The sequence below is a fragment of the Prosopis cineraria genome, unplaced genomic scaffold, assembly GCF_029017545.1.
Source record: "Prosopis cineraria cultivar Desert tree isolate PC_DT_omini unplaced genomic scaffold, ASM2901754v1 PC2, whole genome shotgun sequence".
In the NCBI taxonomy this organism is placed as follows: domain Eukaryota; kingdom Viridiplantae; phylum Streptophyta; class Magnoliopsida; order Fabales; family Fabaceae; genus Prosopis; species Prosopis cineraria.
This window is the reverse complement of record NW_026555333.1, coordinates 1846795-1868133: the sequence shown is the minus strand read 5'-3', so window position 1 is coordinate 1868133 and position 21339 is coordinate 1846795. Positions and strand designations below refer to the sequence as shown.

General features: G+C 34.8%; 2 protein-coding genes across 4 annotated transcripts; both read left to right on the top strand.

Annotated features, from left to right (window-relative positions):
* The first annotated feature begins 7223 nt into the window (after positions 1–7223).
* LOC129302964 (anthocyanidin 3-O-glucosyltransferase 5-like) lies at positions 7224–8970 on the top strand. The gene has a single exon (XM_054941913.1). It carries the CDS (start codon positions 7323–7325, stop codon positions 8745–8747), a length of 1425 nt encoding a protein of 474 aa, XP_054797888.1. The 5' UTR covers positions 7224–7322; the 3' UTR covers positions 8748–8970.
* A 1609-nt stretch (positions 8971–10579) lies between these two features.
* Positions 10580–17170, top strand: LOC129302965 (lysophospholipid acyltransferase LPEAT1-like). 3 transcript variants are annotated; one of them, XM_054941914.1, is made up of 9 exons: positions 10580–11287; positions 11913–12029; positions 12145–12182; positions 12431–12495; positions 13319–13387; positions 14721–14854; positions 15452–15592; positions 16234–16297; positions 16839–17170. In XM_054941914.1, the coding sequence occupies exons 1-9, from the start codon at positions 10769–10771 to the stop codon at positions 17036–17038; spliced, it is 1347 nt and encodes a 448-aa protein (XP_054797889.1). In that variant the 5' UTR covers positions 10580–10768; the 3' UTR covers positions 17039–17170. The 3 variants fall into 3 exon arrangements, with proteins under 3 accessions (XP_054797889.1, XP_054797891.1, XP_054797890.1); XM_054941916.1 differs by lacking the exon at positions 16839–17170 and adding an exon at positions 16685–16818 and having other exon boundaries at positions 10589–11287; XM_054941915.1 differs by lacking the exon at positions 16839–17170 and having other exon boundaries at positions 10589–11287; positions 16234–16723.
* Positions 17171–21339: the final 4169 nt, after the last annotated feature.

Below are 21339 nucleotides of genomic sequence, written 5' to 3'. Positions count from 1 at the left end.
GGAGGGCCCCACATGCACAGAAGGCTGTACCTACTGTCGGCGTTGTCCTTTTCAAAAACATATGGGTGAAAATACTGAAATACCCTCATCATCACCTCTTTTTTAACCTTTGCTCCTGCGTCCCACAAAATTAATAAGGTTCTCCCCCTCAATTTTATTTATAAATTATTTTTACTAATTTCATTAATATTAATATAATAAAAATATAAAAAATAAATTTATAAAATTATAAATATAATTTTTAAAAAATAAATAAATTATATAATACTATTTTTTAGTTTTTCTATCTCTTACTTTTTAAGAATAATTTAAATATTTTATTTAAAATAAAATATTATTATTAATTTAATAATTTATAAAGTAAATTATTTTATTTTTTTAGACGGTGATCAATGAAGTGAATATGATGGAGCATTTATTTTTTTAAAGATTTTTAAGAAAAAACAAAGAAAGGAATTGAAAGTGGGGGAAATCATATATTTTGCTCTCAATTTTCAGATCCCGCCTTCGAGATGCACCTGAATTTCCCGCCAGAGCAAAATAGGATGAGGCTGATTTTCCACCGTTAGATTTTCAGGCGTGAATTTAGGGCTTAGGCATTAATCCTCTTCCGCGACAGAGTCTCGAGAAAAGGAGACCTGTTCGCTTGACATGTGCATTGAGAAGGGTTGAAAAATGGGCTCAGCCCTTGTGAATATGAACTTGACTCTTAAAAACCAAAACCTTTGAGTCCAATTTTTTATTTTTAATTCATTTTTTAATATTCGATCTTCATATAAAAAATAAACTTAGGGTTAGATTAAAAGCTTTGTTTTAAAAAATTTAAAAAATTAAAATAAAATAAAATATTATAAATTAATTAAAATATTTTAAAATTAAAAAAATTAAAATCCTCACAATCTTTTAAAAATTAAACAACATATTTAGAAATTTAAACAACACACATTCATCAATCAAAATTTAATTTTTTCTTATCCTCATTATCTACAAATAAAACATTAGATCCTTTAAATATAAGTGTACTTGTTAAAAATAAAGGTGGAAATTCGATATTAATTACCTTTATAACTTTTTTTTCATCACCTACAATAAATATTAACCAAATTGTCTTATTATCAATTAAATATATGTGTGTATGTGTGTATATATATAAGATAATCAAGTTTTATCAAGATTTGAAAGGCCGTCCGAGTTCGAGCTTTTTTTTTTTATAAAGCTTATAAGGCCATGTCCTCAAACTAAATTTCTTTTAAAAAAATAATTTTTAAAATACAGACTTTTATTTAAATAAAATCTTTAGACAAGACCCTTAAAATTCTACCTTTGTTTCCAACTCTAACTCTTCCGTATATGTTTTTGCGAGTTGGAGATTGGAGAAGAAAAAACTTATGATGGATAGGGTTTATTGAGTATTTAACCTATTCCCACGCTGGGGGCATCAACGTCAGCAAAACTGCGTGAATAATTTAAGCTGAGCGTATGGTGAATTGCTAAGAGCGAACTTCTCGGTTTTTTAACTAGCCGGAGCCAACAAAACAAAGGGCAAATTGCAAGGAAAACATCTTTCTGATGCGGAAAAAAATCAATCAAACTTGTCGATTTTGTTACTTTTGTGCCCTCTTTTTCTTCTCTTCTCTTGGCTGGGCAAGTCGCTCCTTGTTTTCGTTGCATTTTCTCTGCACCTGCTTCGTTTATTTAAATCTCCCGCTACAGTTGCTTGTTCTCCTTGCCTTCTTGACGCTCCTCCTTCGGCTCTAAACTTTATGGTTGCTTTAGATTTCGTATATATCTTGTGAGAGAGAGGGTTGATTCTATATCTTGAATGGGTTTTATATAATATTGTTGCTTGTTCTGCAGTCTGATAAATGGGATTTTTTTTCGCTTGGCTTCTTTTGGTGTGGGTTGCTCTGTTTACATAGGGGTGGCTATTGATTATATTACTAACCACCACCACGAATCTCAATCCGTGAGACAATTACTTCAATCTCTCAGAGCTCAGCGCATTCTGAAATGAGCTTCCTTCTTGTGATATTCACTTTAACCTGGTCGGTAGCTTTTGGATCAGAGCTCAACGCCGCAGCTTATTCCCTCGGAGAGACTGTACACGGTTAATATATTTATTTAATGTCTAAGAACAGTGTTAAACTTAAACACAGGGCAAACAAAAAAAAAATTGTTATATGCTCATCCGTGCCACATTTCATTCTCGGACCGCTCTGCACCTGTGGTTTGTGATATGTGATTTGTGAATGGACATCATATTTGTAATCGCCCGCGTGCTCTGGGCTCAGGTCTCCTCTGCAGTGGAACGTCCGTCTGAAGGAGAGAGGGGAGGGGGAAGTAAAAAGTGAAAACCCTCAAATAGTTTGCCATTTCTATCTGTCCGTCACTTGACCCTCGCTAATTTGACCATTTATATAGAGAACTTGGAGAGCAAGCGAAGGGATCATTTCCGTGAACGTGATTGACACGCAACTTTAGGTGCCGTTTGGTTTAGTATGCTGGAATTTACAGCATGGAATTGAAAATGGATATAAAATTAAAAGAAAAAAATGTTTGTTTAGTGTGGTTGAATGTAGCTTCTATGTGAAGTTGAATTCCACAAAAAATGTTTCAATTGAATTCTATAAAGAGATCCATGAAAATGAGATGCTTCCATGGAATTCCCATTAACGAAATTTTTAAGAAACATTTACCCCTTCCAATTTTGATAACCGTGCTCTTCGACATTCGCACCCACTTCCATTTTCAACTGAACTAGTCTTTGACATTGTCTCCATCATCGATGGATTTATAGCCACAAACCAAAAATTGCAATTAACAAGCCAAGACGGCACTAGAAGTAGAGGTTCAGGGAAGAAGCTCCAATTGAGGGGAGCTCTTGTTCCAATTGAAAGCTTCCAAGGGACTCACCTGCATCCTAGTATTTGGGTTTGATCAAGAATGAAACCTCAATCTCTGCCTCCACGTACTTTGGTTCTGCCTCTAAAGTTCTCAATCATCATTCTCCTACGTTAATTTTCTTTTGGTCGGAGCACCATTCCCCTATTATTGTGCGTAGGTTTTGCGTAAGATGAGAAATTGAAGGGCTTGATTGTTTTTCAATCATCATCATTCCCCTCTGTCATAGTTCTCAATCGATTTTGTTTCAGATTTCTTTTTTCGTTTTCGATTTTGATATCGGTGTCGCTTTTGGCTTGATTGTTTTGATTGCGATTTCATTTTCCACTCTCTTCCTTGTCTTTTGGCTCGCTACTGGGTGTCCATTTCAGTTAGGGATTTCCGGGGGTAGATGGTGGTTCTTCACCAGTGGTTTGAGTGGCAAGACGATGGCAGTGGACGCTAGTTCTGGGTTGAGCAAAATTTGTTGGGGCGAAGGTGTTTTAGTCTTTTTTATATTTTAAATATCAATATTAAATAAAACTAAAATTTCAATTTTATAAATATGACAAACATATTTTTAAATTTTATATTCATTTGCATCTCCACGTCTACATTCATTTTTATTTTCATTACAATCGTTTTCAACATATCAGACGGGTCATTAGATACTAGATATTAGATTTTCATACGCACTGATTAACGTTGTAGACTAGGCTTCATGAAGGAAGACAATTAACACGAGAGGGAAATATTTCTTTCGTCGATTTCTTACTTGACTCAAGTTTAAATTAGCTAATACTGAATCTTGGATAATTTGTCAGGGACAAGACGCTTGTTATCAAGTGTATTCGTTTTATTTCATTAAATATCTTTCTATTTTCTATGCAAGTTTTAGCGTTCATATTGTACAGATTATTCTATTAATTAAATGAATAGTGCACAAGATTTTACGTGTCGGAGGATTGATGAGCATGGCGGTAAAGATAATAACGCCATGTTTAGTTCATGGAAAGTTACTGGAGCGGAAGGGAAGGAGCAAATATAGTAAGCAGTGGAAGAGCAACGTTCAGTACGAATGAATTGTACCCCATTCCTCATTCCATGAGGAAATAACCTTTATCATTGGATTCATGGAATGTTACCGTTTAGCGTGGGAATTAGTGAACAATTTTGAACTCGTCGAAGTCTCTTAATTACTTGAACAATGATATGGACAATACTTATGCACTTGGTCTTATATAATTAATATACTCTTGTCTAATAAAATTGAGACAGGCAGATTTTAATGTGTTAATAATATTGATAATAATAATTTATTATAGGATAAATAATTTATGAAAAACTCACATGTCTTAATTTAATTGAAAAAAGTGCCTTTCTTAATTTATACTCCCTCCGGTCTTATTTATAAGTCATTTCTATCAACCTCATCAATACCAATACAATAAAAGTACGAAGAATAAAAGTAAGTAAAATTTCAAACATGTCTCTATATAACACATCTAAAAAGTAATGTTCTGTTATTTTTTCTCTCTTATAAAGGGTAATTTTAAAAATACCTCTTAAATATTACCTAAAAAGACGCACCATGACTTATAAATGGGACCAAATAGACCTTCTAAAATAACACTTATAAATGATACTAGAGGCAGTATGGTTAAGTATATAATTTTTTTCCAGTAGTATTATTTCAATCAATTAATTATTGTATTCTTTTCATTTCTCTATCAAATTTCTGCTCTCCCAAACGTGATAATGTAAAAATATTCATATTTTATTCTACACTGCGGGGAATTGATTAATAATATATTCCCATTCCCACTTCTTTATAATCTATTCCAATATACCAAAGTACTGTAAAAAGGCGAGAACATGTGCGGTGTGCCACTTAATATAAATATAATAGGGTGTGATTCCGGACGAGTGGGGCCGTCAGGCTGTCACAGAAGCGATCGGTTCCGTCGTGAGTATGGGCTGGAGACCATTTGGTTCGATGGATAAAAAGAAGATTATAATATAATACGTGTAAAATAATTTAGGATTTCGATATATTATACATATAATAGATAACAGAATTAGGAATCTGAATAAAAACGGTAAAATTAAAGAAAAGTACGAAGAATAGGTGCCATCGAACTATGGTCTGCTCGGCCATTCGATAAAGAATAGGGTGCTAACGGGACATGAGGTGCTCCCGCCATTTGTCTAGTGGGCTGACGCTGACTGCTGAATTATTCTTCATTCTCTATAACATGCCCCGTTAATTTGTCTGTTCATTGCTAATTAGAATCTAAAAAGTGCGTGTGTGTGTGTTTTAATTTTTTCATGAAATGAATTTAAAATTTAAAGCAGCAAATTAGTGTGCAAGACACATCTAATTACATGACACATCAAGATGAACACGATGTTGGGGAGATAAAGGCCCTATTTGATACGAGGCATCATGTTTTGAAAGATCGAGAATGAGATTGGGATTGAAATTGAAAGTGAAATCAAGAGTGAGAATAAATTTTAAAATGTTGTTTGGTACATTGAGGGATTAAAAAAAATGACTCTGAGATTAAACCAAAAATATTACAAGAAAGACGCAAATGTCCCCATATTCTTCCTTCCACTCAAATCTTCTAGCCATCCCTAAATCATCATTCCCTCCATAAGCTACAACATGCTTTACTTTGTTGTAGTTTGAAAAAGTTGTAAACAAACAAATAACCACTACTTAAAAATTTATGAAGCACGGATTAAAAATCTAGAAAAATCTGCAAACAATTTCAAGGGGTGAGGAGCATGAACAAAATGAGCCAATGCTCAAACTCCATCTCTATTTTCATTAGAGAGGGTGGCTTTGTTTTCGCCCGCCTTACTTCTGCCACACTGCTTGTGACCCAGAAACAATGAAAACGCGATCTGCATCCAGATCTGAAGAGAAGGGTGAAGGGAGGAAAACAAATGAATGAAACTTGAACTTGAACGGCAAAGATGCAACCTACATCTAAATTCGAAGAGAAGGGAAAGGGAGGAAGACAAATGGATATACTCAAATTCGAGCTCTAACCCATTAGATGCCGCAAACATAAGGGAGGTTATTTGGTAAAGGGAGAGAGACGAGAGGGCACATGAGGGACAAGATGGTGAGAGGATGGGGGAGAGAGATGTGAGGGCAAGGGATGACAAAGGCAAAAAGAGAGAGGAGAGTGAGAGAACGGGATAATTTGGTTAAAAAAAAAAATCAATCTTAGAATTAATTTCTTAATAATAGGAGAAGGTGTTACTAGATATAATTTTACTTAGATGGGATTGAGCTTGATATTAAATTTTTTTAATCCCTCTTACCAAACATAAAAACATAGGACTACTCAATTTCAATCTCAATCTCACTCTTTTAATCCTTGTTACCAAACATGTGCTTGTTTCTTTGGCTAATGGCTAACAAAATACTCGGACTTAAATCACAAGGCATTTTTCTTTTCCTTTAAACTTGGTCCAAAATGTTCTTTTATTTTACCCGCCTCGAAGTAATTGAAGGGGGTGGTACATATTTGTACGGCGGCTGCTTGCATCCGATCAGTTCAATGCCCTGTTGGCCAACTTCCAATTAACAAGAAAGCCACACGATCAACAAATTAGTTGCTAATTTGCTATAGCAAGTTTTGGATTCTAATAATACCTCAAGCACCACAGGGATTATGAGATTATTATTGAAATTAAACCCTTACTGGCCCAACACTGGATAATGTTCTCCGCGATAATCTTGTGAGATGCCAACGAAACTGCTGGCAACACTCTTGCTTTGCGTCAGCGGTTTCCACCCCTTGCCCTTTCCTCGACTGAACTCTTTTAGTTTTTCAGCAGGACTTTAATACTGACGTGTAGTTTTTTCTTTTGATTTCCCTAGTTATAAAAAAAAAAGAAATTATTAGATCAAAACCGACCTTCTAATTCATTAATTTCCACCAATAATTAACGCATTAACCTTCACAATTTTCATTATAACTAAAAACCACAACTAGGCAACATTTCAACCGTGCTTCCGCTCTGGAGCTCTGGTGTCGACAGTGCAGACAGGCGACGGCAGTGTCGCCACTCGCCAGCATCGGTGCTCGACAATGGCGGAGGCAGGTAGTTTTTTTCTTTTGTTTTTTTATTTTTGAAAAAAGGGGGAAAAAAAGGTATCTTGGTAAACGAGGCTCAGACCTATTTCGGCCTTTCATTGGATTTTATTGTTAAAAAAAAAAAATTCTCTTAGAAGGTACTCTACTAGTTTATTGCCTCTCTACTTGCGTAAATCCCTGTGTTATATATATATATATATAGTAGAAGGATATGGAGGCTCGCACCAGCCTCCAAGCAGCTTCACACGCTCGCCCGATCAAGACACCTCTCTCCTTGCAATTCGTCTCTCGTTTTCCAGTGATCTCGAGCTCCCCCGCCACACTATCATGGGAACCAATGCGGTGCCAGCCGACTCCGACGCCATGAAACCACACGTGGTCGTTCTGCCAAGCCCTGGCTTGGGTCACGTGACACCCCTCTTGGAGCTGGCGCTGCGCCTTGTTACCCACCACGGCTTTCGCGTGAGCTTCCTCAACATCACCACCGAAGCTTCCGCCGCTCAAAACCAACTGCTTCGCTCCCCTCGCATTCCGCCCGACCTCCACGTCGTTGATCTCCCTCTTGCTGACGTGTCCACCCTCTTGTCCTCCGAAACCACCGTCGTCGTCCGTCTCTCTCTCATCGTGCAGCAAAGCTTGCTCTGCTTGGACACACTCCTAACAGAATTCACTCCCAAGCCTCGAGCTCTCATCATTGATCTCTTTTGCACCCAAGCTTTTGATGTGTGCGAGCAGCTCTCCATTCCCACCTTCACGTTTTTCACCGCCTCTTCCCACTTGCTCGCTTTCTCTTTGTTTCTTCCCAGGCTTGACAGGGAAGCTGAGGGAGAGTTCGTGGACCTTCCTCGACCCGTCGAGGTTCCGGGTTGTGCACCCATCCGAACCGGAGACTTGTTAGACCAGGTCCGAAATCGCAAGATTGATGAATACAAATGGTACCTCTACCACCTCAGTCGCCTTCCCATGGCCGCCGGCATTTTACTCAACACCTGGGAGGGTCTCGAACCCGTCACGCTCGCTGCTCTTAGAGAGCATCCATTCTACGGGCAGATACCAATCCCACCAGTTTACCCGGTTGGACCGGTCATCAAAGAAGCCGGAGCCCAGTGTGTGGCTTGGCTTGATAGGCAACCTCCCGAATCGGTGCTGTTGGTGGCACTGGGTAGCGGTGGCACTCTGAGCGGGGAACAAGTTACTGAGTTGGCTTGGGGTTTAGAATTGAGTCAGCAACGGTTCATCTGGGTGGTTCGAACGCCGAGCGACGTGAGTGCAAATGCCTCATTCTTCAATGCAGGAAGCGATGCCGACGATCCAAAATCTTACTTGCCGGAGGGATTTGAGGAGAGGACGGGGGAAAGAGGGTTGGTGGTGCCGTCATGGTGTCCGCAGGTGGAGATTTTAGGTCATGCATACACGGGGGGGTTCATGTCTCACTGTGGGTGGAACTCGACGCTGGAGAGTGTGGCGCATGGAGTGCCGATGATCGCTTGGCCGCTTTACGCTGAGCAGAGGATGAACGCGACGATGCTGGTGGAGCAAATTGGCGTAGCGGTTAGAGCAGGCGAGGGTAGTGGAGGCGTCATTGGAAGGAAGGAGATAGAGAAAGCGGCGAGGATGACAATAAAAGGTGAGGAAGGGAAGGCCATGAGACATAAGGCTAAAGAGTTGAAGCAGAGTGCTTCTGAAACGTTACGCAATGGCGGATCGTCGTACGAGTCGCTGGCTTCTCTGTCTGACCAGTGGAGGGCATGACCTCCTTTTCCTTCAACCTTTAGTTTGACTGCTCGAGACTTCCTCTGAGACGGGGAGGGTTCATTTTATTCGTACTTGAATAAACTGAAGACGGGTGAAGATAATTGAAGATAAATAACAGGGACAGAGGGTGGCTTTGGGTTTCATCCTCGAAAATCAATTTAACTCTCTCTTTTAAGTTAAAATCACTTAATTAATTAAAAACAGTTTGTTTTGGATTGAATTTCCATGCTCATCGGTGCTCATCCTTAGCATGAAATCTGGATTATCCAGATAAAACGTTTGAATGCTTCAGATTTAATATATTATTATATTATAATATAATATATTTATTAAAATAAAAATTATAAAATAATTTTAATAAACTTGTATCTTTAATTTGGTCTAAATTTAATTTAATGGATCTAATTTAATATTAAAATTTTTATAATTGATGTATATTGATTATTTAGATGCACTCTATATAATTCTGAATTTTGTAGAATAGATTTGAATAATGAAGATGCATCAATTATAAAAATTTTAAAATTAAATTAAACTCTTTAAATTAAATCTAGATCAGATTAAAAATAAAAAATTTATTAAAATTATTTCATAATTTTTATAAATTTTTATCTTAATAAATATAATATATTATAATACATTAAATCTGAACTATTTAAATTAAATCACGTGTTCATCCTTGAGATGAGCATAAAAACTGGTCCTATTTGTTTTACCTTATTTTATGAAAAAAATACTTATTTTTTAAAAAATTATTTTATGAGTTTTTAATATGTTTGTTTAAACTTTTAAAAATAATCAAAATTTTAAAAAAATTCAATTTTTGATTATTTTAAAAATTTATTTTAAATAGTTTTTAAAAATAATCTAATACAATAGATGAGAGATTATATTTTAAAGAGGTAAAATACATAAATATATCATAAAATTTTTAAATAATATAATAATAAATTATTTTTATAAAACAGAAATAAAAAAAGATATTATAAAATTTAAAAATAATTAATTAATAATTACTCTTTTATTATTATAACCAAACATAAAATAATATTTACTTTCAATAAAATCTATGCAAAATAACTATCTTTTTATAAAATCTCTCAATTATAAAAAGAAAAACTTATTTTTTAAACTTAAATAAATAGCCACTAACTAATTACGCGAAGTTCCCTGTGGGACTCGTAGATGAAGGGATCAGTTATTGCAAACACGTTGCGTTACGTGGGTTGATTTCCGTTCAAATAAAGTCATGTGAAACCCCAGGGACAGCATCGCATTATCCCACGACATTGGTCTCTACCAACTTTATAATCTCAACGGTGATCTCAGAATCAGATCTGTAATTTTTCACTCTGGTCATGGAAAAAAAAAAAAGATCTGTAATTTTTCACACAATACTCACCAGTAGTCCCGCGCTCTTTAGATTACGCTCCAAGAGAGTTTTTCCTTTTTTTAACCCAGCCAATAATTTTACAGGCTGCCTGCGTAAGAAAAAACGGATTAATTAACAGATGTGCTTCGTTTTCTTCCCCCCGGCGAAGATGTGCTTCGTTTTATTGTTTTTACTTTTTTTCAAACGGAACATCCTTGTTCGTTGGAACAGCGCCACAAACAGTTATATCCTCCCTCCCGCCCACGTACTGTATCGAAATTTCAAAATATTGTTTCAACTTGCAATCAAATATTAATATTAATTATTTTTGCACTTTACTATTTTTTATTAATGAAAATAATCATATGGAGCATACTATGTTTTTTTTTCCCTGTAAAAATTTTAACCGGCGTAGAATCTTTCTAATTTTGTCTTGGAAAAGATTGGTGTTACTCGTGAAATAATAATAAAACATAGAGCGAAATGCTTAAGGGTCACGACGAGTGCACGCGCTTTTCTCAGATCTGCTGCATCTGCGTTCGCATTATTCTTCTTCCATTTCTGCATTCACTTGCAGAGCTAATTTCATTTTTTCGCTTAACATCCCAATATGAAGGACCTACTGTTATGATCAAAGGTTCCAGCTATGGAGACTGAGCTCAAAGACCTGAATTCGAATCCGCCTGAACTCGATAGTTCAGCAGATCCCGACCCCGTCCACGATGACGCCTCCACCAAGGACGACCGTCCTCTGCTCAAGTCGGACTCAACTTCCCACTTCTCTTCTGGCCAACTCGAAGACATTGAGAAGAAATTCGCTGCCTTTGTTAGATATGATGTTTACGGAATTATGGGACGCGGAGAGTTGCCGACGAGGGAGAAGGTCTTGCTTGGGTTGGCATTGGTCACGCTGGTTCCAATAAGGGTGGTTCTGTGCTTCACCCTGTTATTCACCTATTACTTGATATGTAGGATTTGTACGCTATTCTACTCCCCAAATCGGGAGGAAGAACAGGAAGATTATGCGCACATGGCTGGGTTGAGGAGGACTCTGATTATTCAGAGTGGGAGAACTATCTCCAGGCTCATCCTTTTTGTTCTTGGGTTTTATTGGATAAGCGAGACCTGCCGGTTTACGAATACTGATGACAAGTCTGCCACTGAGGTACTTCATTTCCATCCCTTTTGCCTTAAGATTAATAATCGTCATGCTTTTCCTACCTAGGTTCAGGAATATAATGGAAACTTCGCTCGTTACTTGCTGTTTCATCATTTTCTGGACGCACGCTTCCCATAGGTTAATAGTTAATATCCTATGTGTAATCAAGGTTGGAATAAATTCGGTTATGCTCTAAACTTAATCCGTTTAGGAGGACCGACGCCATCATGAATGATGATGCGTCGCGGAACTAGCATTCACTCATCCAGACACATTAGCAGAGGTGTTGAGGCCTGTGATCAATGCAGTAACTAAAATATGCCTATATTTTAGTGTTCTTCCATATTTGACGCTTGCAGCGTGACAATAGGATGACAATTTTCGTTCCTCTTCTTATTTTTGAGACTTGCTGGGTTATAGGATGCTCGTTTTGCTGCTAATTTGCTTGCTCAGGAACACGGACTCGGTGTATTTCCTCCCTTCACAGAGGGGCAAATGGAATGCGTTTCAGCACCTATTGCATAATTAGCTTTTGATCGTGTTATTTCTTTACTATTTTCGGAAGATTTTTCTGTTTCAGTATATAAATTTTTGTTTGGCCTGATTCATCCTTTTCTTCCAATGTGAGAAGGAAGGCAAACAGCAGCCTGAAGAGATGGAAGCACCTGGTGTAATAATATCTAACCATGTGTCATACTTGGATATTTTATATCACATGTCTTCTTCCTTCCCAAGTTTTGTTGCTAAGGTTTGTGATGTTCATAACGCTTTTGATTTATCCTTTTCATGCTTTTACTGACATTTTGAATTATTTCTGACGTATTTTAAACTTTTGATTTCAATTGTGGGTTTCATTGCTGAAGAGATCAGTGGCTAAACTTCCTCTAATTGGTCTTATCAGGTCTGTTGGCTTTCTTAATGTGTTCTTGGGTTATTGTACTGGAATATCTATCATTGGGAACTTCCGTCCTTTTCCTTCCTTGTTGCTCTTTAGATGTAGTTGATTAGCTCTTTCAATTTGGGATGAATTTGTAATTTATCAAATGAGAATGCTGCATTCTATCTCTGACATAATGTGCATGCATTTTCCTTTATCAGTGAGATAATTTGATAACCAGGACTTACATATTATGGCATGTTTTATGGCAGCAAGTGCCTTGGTTGTGTTTATGTTCAGCGGGAGTCAAAGTCATCAGACTTCAAGGGTGTTTCAGGTGAGGTGCATGAAGGAAATACCTCACCTTCCTGCTCTCCTGTTGTGCGAATTTCTTACCTTATGTTCAATGGCATTCTAATTGCTTCTGGCCTTTTGCATCTTGAATTGGTAAATAAAAGGCTGAAGTAAGTAAATTTTTACTTAGTTTTCAACAAATACATTGCCATTCATCAAAGAACCTTCTTCATCTTCTGTTGGTTGAATGATAACAGAAACATACACAAGCTATATTCTGGAATTACATTAGAGTTGAAATGAATGGGTAGACCTTGCTTCTTTTAAATGTGAGAATGCTTTCTTGAGAACCTTACTTGCAACCGCTAGTAGGATGAACTCAATAACTGTTGAGTTTAAACATTCATTGAATCTAGAAGCAATTTGGGCTGAATTTCATGGTAAATGGAAAAGAACTTGGAATTGGCTTGAGTATGGATTATGGAAAAGGGAGCTATGCTTGAATTCTTTCCTTTAGCAGTTGGTGTTAAAGATTAAATACAATTCTCAAGTAGAAGAAAATTTTAGTTGTTTCCTGTGTCTTTCTCAAGCCTTAACTTGGACATTTTTCTAAGTAACATAAGGTCAATGAAACTAGACTTTCTCAATCCCTTGTGATTTGTTGTATGTTGACTTTAGAGGTGCCTAAGTTGTCATTTTCATCATGTACATGCACACATATTAGTCCATCAAACTAGGGTCCTAGTATGTTGTTCAATACAATGTGTTATGCTCTGGAGATTGTGTGTTGCACATTGTTGCTGGATTTTATTTTTCTCCAATCGTTATTCTCAGATGAATGGGCCTGCTATTGCTGTCCCCTGCAGGTGTTGTCACTGAAAGAATTCAAGAAGCTCACCGTAACAATTCTGCTCCTATTATGATGCTATTTCCAGGTATTACCCTTAGATTTTATATTGTTATTGGTTATATTTACCTTTTCCTTGAGTATCATCATGATGTTATCTTCCTTGGTAGTTTTGAATATGGGAAGAATGGCATGTTTTTTCATTATCAGTTTTATGATGTCATGAAATGATTCTCTTTGTGATGTCTATTGATCCGCACTTTTCTTCAGTTACATTAATCTTGTTAGTTTGACAAGGTGACTTTATTCTTCGATGGTCTGGGATTCTCTCTGCAATAAGACTTTGGAATTACACATGCTTTTGGATAAAATTGGGGTTGGGCTCTTGATTTTGTTTTGATAAAACTGATGGACCTTTAGGCTAATAAAATTTCTATGGTAAGTTCATATCGATACTAAATGTATGCCTTTAGAAATTTTGGTTTCTTTCCAAAATTTCCTTGTTTCAATGCAACAAGAACAATAACAATCTTTGTTCCAATAGGTGGAGTTGGCTACATAAATTGCATGATACTATTGTGCTCTATCATCCATTGTTTCCATAATATAGAATAAAAATAAAATACGAACCCAAAAGACTTCTTGCGGTGGCATTACATGTGACTCAGTATGATTGCTTTTAAACCTACAAACAGAAATTAAAAGCAAAAAACTTTGATACACTTTCATGCACTTGTGTTTGGAAGTAGTATAATATGATAGATGTTGCTCCTTCTCTTGTAATTGATTTTCTGCTTTTTCTGTAATCTGGATCTGATTATACTGGTTGTTGCATAACTGGCAGTTTATCCTATGACCTATGAATTTATTGAATTAGGATGCAGGTCTCAAAATATAATTATATCACCTAAGTTAAGTTGGACTATTGCAGCTTGAAGACCGAGTAGTCTACCATTTGTGGCTCAAATTCAATAACCAGCTACTGATAAGCATAGTTAAAGTAGAAGTAGCAGGAATCAATCAGAGAAATGTCTGGGAACTGTCTAGAAAATTAAAGCCCATACTTGGACTCAAGGCGACTAATGTTGAACTAGAAGACCCTAGGAGCATGCATCAAAATTGTTTTGAAGACTGAAAGCATATCACTAGTTAAAACAACACTGGTTGATCATATAGTTATAAATTTCTGATCTAATTAAGCTATAAGTTTTAAAATGAGCTCCTGTATGAAATCTAAACCAGATATTTTTTATCTTCAAGCTTAATGCCTTCTTTATTGTTTTTCTGCATCCACTGTCATATTTACTTCTACCGTCAAAGGTGATATCTATTATATATAGTACAGTTCATAGATCTAAACTTGTTGTACATATTGTTGTTCTCACAATTATGTTATTTTACTGATTCTGGGTATTCTGCAGAAGGTACAACCACAAACGGGGACTTTCTCCTTCCATTCAAGACTGGTGGTTTCTTGGCAAGTTTACCTGTGCTACCTGTAATAGTAAGATACCCTTACCAGAGATTCAGTCCCGCCTGGGATTCCATATCTGGGGTAAGTAATTATCAAGTATTCAATGATCAAATTTTCCTGCTTTTTTGTGGTCTCTATAAAGAAGATAATTTAGCATCCAACATCTAGGCTTCTCAGTTTTGCTAAGAATGTCAGGCTTTGACCTTAGAGTTGTGGTTTGAATGTGAGAAGTTATTTAGTACCCTGATCTGAGTTGAAGTTTGATCTTGGGTTTGAAATTTGAGAGGTAGTCAGTGGTTGGCTAGTTGCCTTACACCTAGTTGAAAATGCCAGTCATTGGTGCAGATGAAATGTTAGTGATAGGTACCTAAGTAGGATAGGAAACCTATTCAAAAGCTAGCTGTTAAGGTGAAAGAATTGAATCACTTAAATTTCCCATTGAGCATTCCATACTGCGCAATGTGGGATTTGATATCTCATATTACGAAGTCTTCATTAGTTAGTTTAAAGTCTTTTGGTTTGTACTTGCTTGAAAAGTCATGGGTCATTTAGGCTGTTGGATTGCAGACCAGCTTTTGTGCATCAAACCTAACAACTTTTCTGTACTTTTAGCTTGTTGATAATTAGACTGAGGTTTTTCTTTTTCTACAGCAACTTTAACTTGTATTCTTAGTGCAGGTGCGCCATGTAATTTTACTTCTCTGTCAGTTCGTAAATCATATGGAAGTGACAAGGTTACCTGTATACTACCCCTCAAAGCAAGAGAAGGATGACCCCAGACTATATGCTATTAATGTTAGAAGGTTGATGGCTAGTGAGGTATGCAACTCCAGTTAACTGATATATGGTATTAAAAAAATTTGAAAACTAATCACACTACATCTAATATAAACTCCAGCTTAACATCTATTTCTTTGGGTTGTATCTCACTGGTTACATGATAAGGATTCCTAACCAGTTCAGATACTAGGTTGGTTGGATTTGACTTTTGAATACGGTTTATCTGAAATAGAAGTTTATAAGGAGTGGGACTAGACTGATAGAAGATGAGGAGGGGAAAAGTTAAGGATCTATAGAAATTGAAGCAAGGACTGCTTTTATCCTGCCATTAATATACATTTTGCACGGATGTCTTTTGTTCTAAATTTTTTTTACAGATTATATGGTAATTTGGTTTATCTTGTTTGTCGTTCCCTTTTATTTTCACATGATCTATAGCTAATGCAAAAGGGGTGTGGGGATTCTCTTTTCAATTTTTTCTTCAGTGTCAAGTGCTGGTTTGTGATAGTGAAAATCTTATTCCTCACACTTTGTGATATTTTGTAAAATTTTATTCCTGTTATTTTCTGGGGAGCCAGTTGTTCATTCTAAGGGGACTACTTACGTCTTATTTCTAGTGCTATTGCATAACTAATTGTTGGTGCTTACTGGATCTAGTTTATTAAATTTTCTGCTTGCAGGGTAACTTGATACTTTCGGATATTGGGCTAGCAGAAAAGCGGATATATCATGCTGCTCTGAATGGTAATAATAGCCTGCCTAGTGTTTTGCATCAGAAAGACGATTGATTGTTTCATGGCCCCGGTCTGAAATGATATGTATTTCAAGTTTCTTAGTTTCAAATTTGGTAGTTGCTCATGAATGGACAGCTTTTGCGCGGGGTGTCTATGGCTCTTAAACTTCAGAATGGCAGTCGCGTAATTTTCTTGTAAATAGTGTGAGCACCGAAGTGTCTTAATTGCTTCCCCCCCTTTCTTCCTCGCCTTTTTTAATGACCCTAATCATATGGGTTATGTTTGAAGCACCCAATAGATGAGTTATTGTCAACTTCCATTGTGATAAATGATGGCGTTTGTTTTCTAGAGAGGCCATGAAACATAGATCTGAACCTTATCTTTCGTGTTCCTGCAGGTATGTAATGCAATTGCTAATTCGGATTGGGGGTTTGTATATTCCTTGTATGGTTCTACCTTGTCAGGGAAAAAAAAAAGAGCAGAAATTTAAGAAAATATAGAAAATCATGTGCAACACAAGCATTCATATAATGTTATTTGTCTGATTATAGGTACTGCCTCTGGGTTTTGGTGCGATTTTCAGAGCAGGGGCCTTTTATTTATTTTATTGATTTATATATATATATATATATATATGTGTGTGTGTGTGTGTGTGTGTGTGTGTGTGTGTGTATATATGTATATAATTTTTTTTTTGGGTGGTCAAGAAATCTTCTGCAGTTGTGAGCTGGTTCAGGAATACCGTTGCTGATTCTGTTTATTTGGTGTAATGCTTGCGGATAACAGGTTTAGGTTGTAAGTTATAACGTGCTAAAGAAATTAATCCATGTAGGTGCTGACTAAGCAGTTCCAACATTTTATGGAGGACCTAGATAACCCGACATTTATGTTTATTCACCCAAAGCATTAAAGTTCTGAATTTGGACTAACATCCTTTTATCCATCCCCCTCATTGAATCATTCAATTTTTCGAAGGATCTACTATGCTACTCAATGAGAACTATCTAATATCTTCTATTTAGACTTTATTTTGAAAAATGTCCTATATTATAAATTATATGTAATGCACAGGAAGGAGTATCTAATACCTTGAGTATTCTTTGGACAAACAATGAACATCAGATAAATGGGCACAACAGTGTATGATGAACCAATCAATCCTCTCAGATGAGGAACTACACGTGACTCCAACGGGTTTCAGATTTTAAGGGACACCTGAACGCGTTCAACTTGGGTCCTTATCACCTTGACGAGCACTTATCATGGTGATGAAATTTACAGCATCTAGATTTTTATTTGGAAGGTTTAAATTTAAATTTTTTATTTTTATTTTTATTTTTTAAATAAAAAATTATATAAATACATTCCTCATCAATTTAGGTACATTTGATTTGAATGATTTAATTTAATATTAATTTTTTTAATAATTTTAATAAATTGATTATCCAAATTTTTTTGGATAGTTCAAATTTAAAATTTTTAACTTTTAATCTTTTTAAAAAATGTTTTTAAAAAGTGCTCATTATAAGACTATCTTTATTTTTAATATTTTATTTGTCAAAATAAAAATTATAAAAAAATTAATATTAAATCTAGACTATTTATATTAGATCTAGATTCTAGATAGTTAATTCATAAAAATTGTGAAAAAAATTAATAATAAATTAGACTATTCAAATTAAGTATGTACTTTTCATATTAATGATTAACATATTTATTAAAAAGTTTATAAATTTTTATGGGAAAATTACCACAAAAAACCTCATCACAAATTTATTTGCTAAGGAGTTAGGTTGGATTATGAAATCAGGCCCTTCATTGACATTAATTGTTGAGGGCTAAATGACACATGCTCTTGCTATAACAAAAATGAAGTAAGGTCTTTCACTGCCAATATTTTACACAAAATCCTTTAATATTATTATGTCATAAGGTCTTTCGTTGTCAACAATTTTATGTCAATACTCAATACAAGGTTCTTTAATGTTAATATGCCAAACAAGGTCATTGGGTGGCAATTTATTGAACCTTAAAGCACGTTTGAAGCGTATGCGATGTTTCTTCTATAAATTTGAATATTTTGTAAATTTGAACAAATGGAAGAAAAATTGCATTTCTTTAAAAGGTAGATGCATATCATAAAATAAGAGTCGCATATAATTGAAAATACCTACATATGGTTCTAAAATATGACGTTAAGTTGTATAAAAACATGACATTAAGTCTAAAATTTTCAAAATATCCAAAATATTTATTCAAATGAATGGAAGAAAAATTGCATTTCCTTGAAAGGTGATTGCTTATTGTGAAAGAAGAGTTACACTTACAATGTTTCTTTCATATATTCAAATATTAATTTTGTATATTCGAATAAATGTAAGGAAATTTGCATTTTCTTGAATGTGGTTGCATATCATAAAAGAAGAGTCATATATGGTTGAAAATACTTGCATATGGTCTTAAAACATAAGATTAAATGTAAATTTTTAGGATATCCAAAATGGTTATTCGAATAAATGAAAGAAAAATTACATTTTAAGAACATCCAAAATGTATATTTGAATAGTGTTTAGAAATTAGGGTTTAAATATTGTACCAATGTTGTATTTTAAAAATATCACAAATGCATATTCTAAAAAGTTTCTCTTTTTTCATGAGAAAACTAAAGGATATTCTAAAAATTTAAATACTTATTTTAAAAATTTGCTCATTTTTCGTGAAAATGCATATGGACATTCTAAAAACGAGAATGGATATTTTAAAAATTTGTTCCTCTTTCATGAAAACACTAAAAGATATTTTGAAAACATGAATAAATATTATGAAAATTTGCTTATTTTTTATAAAAACATTAAAGGATATTATGAAAATGCATATAGATATTATGAAAATTTGCTCATTTTTTTATGAAAATATCAAAGGTTATTTTGAAAACACAAATGGATATCTTAAAAATTTACTCATTTTTCATAAAAGCACATAAGATATTTAACTATGCTTTTGCTTATTCTAAAAATTGTATCATTTTTTATAAAAATATCAATAGATATCTTGAAAATGCAAATAAAAATTTTGAACATTTTCAAAGTTTCGAAGAAAATACTAATGATCACTACTGTTATATGTAAAGCTTGATCCCACTAAATACAAATATAAAAAAATAATAATTGAACACCAACAAATTTATTTTTCATTAAACAATAGCGTGTTCTTACATGCATTGACAACATAACTATATCACAAGATAATACATGAAAAATTACATTATAACAAGATATACATAAGTACGCTATTACATCTCATGGATTTTGCAAGTACAACTGTGATAATTCATTTGAACTTTTCATGTACAATTAACCCCTACAAGCTATTGAAATTAATCCCAAAACAAGCATCTTCAGATTTTGCTCCCTGAAATTATCAAAAGTCTTTTGGTCATCCAAAAATTTATTTTCAACATTAGTGTCAAAAGACAGACCTTTTTCTAGATCACTGGTGTTGACAATGTTCTAAGCATCCAATATGCAGCCATAATAGACAAACATACAAGGTAAGTAACTTGAATATAAAATGGTAAAGGTAGTTTGATGGAAAAATTAAACGAAGACCCAAATTTGAAACTTAGGTGCACCAGCCTTTACTTAAATAGATTGAAGGCTCGTTAGTCTCCTTAAATCCATCACATATAGCTTTAAAGACAGCAGTTCTCTCCAATTTTCGTTTACACAAAACAAGCCAAGATCTTTAGAATTCTGGTCTAAAAGCTATAAGGGATCATTTAAATGAGTTAAAAACAATATATTTGTTGCGCTAAACCGGGGAGGGGAGATTCAATTAAATAAATAATATATTTTCCTAAAGCCTTTTGGAAAATAAAGTTCCATGAATATTGTGATCCATGCTCCCTTGGAAAGAACCTTCATGATGAGAAAGGCCCTGTTGCAGAGACTTACCCGCCATATGTTGCTTCCAACATGAGCACGCTCATAATCAGCGAAGTTGATGGTTAACAAAGAACAAAGAAAAAATTAAAGTTAATATATTTAAGGAACTGGATTAAAGGGTTTTGTAGTGGACTTGGCAGCTACCCTGTTGCTATTGCTGAGATTTATGGAATTATCGAAGGACTTGAATTGTGCTGCCACTTGGGATACAAGAACGTGGTTATTTACGCTGATTTTGCAGCAGCATAAATCTCATAACCAGAGATCAGATTGAGGATCTCCCCTACCATAATATTATTCAGAAGAGTCGTGATTTAATCTACTTTACTTGTAATGCTTATCTTAATTTCATTTACCATGAATTTAACTATAATGCTGATAGTTTAGCTAGACATAATTTTAGAACCACTCAGGAGTTTTATATTTTTGATCAACCCCTACCTTGTATAATCATGGGTCAAGTAAGCATTTTATCATTTTCTCCGTTAAATTTTCTACGTCCAGTAGTTTCCTAGCTTCACCAGGAGAAAGTAGTTTCCGTGTGTTCCTCTCTAAGGCACTTGTGTCAGATTGCTTACGGAAATGTCAAATAACTTCAGGAGTGACATCGATACTTCTTTTCATGCAAAGGAACTCTTGAAAATTAAAACAAGACGTAGGGAGATTCCCTTTCTTCCCCTTTCACCTCCTCGCTACCTGGAATCAAATGACGCACCCTGTCAAGAATATGTTGGAGCTTTGCATGAGCTTTTTCATGTGAATGCCCTTTCTTTTAAATATATGACTTTTTTTTAAGTAGAAATGGGAACTAAAATTCAACCAGAACTATAAACAATACGAAGCACAAAGCAAAACAACAAAGAAACAAAGAAAACTTTCATAAAAAATTATTTAAAAACACTTAACATTCGTTGTTTATCAATGGTGTCTACTATTTTTTTAATATTTTTTATTAAATTAAGGGTCATTTTGGCCTATTAACTTCTATTTAAAGAGTCATTTTTGTCCTTCAACTCAAATTTTTTATAATAAAAAATATTATAAAAATATAATATGAGATTCACGAACAGTCAACTAACGGTAAGAAAATGATAGATAATAAGAAATG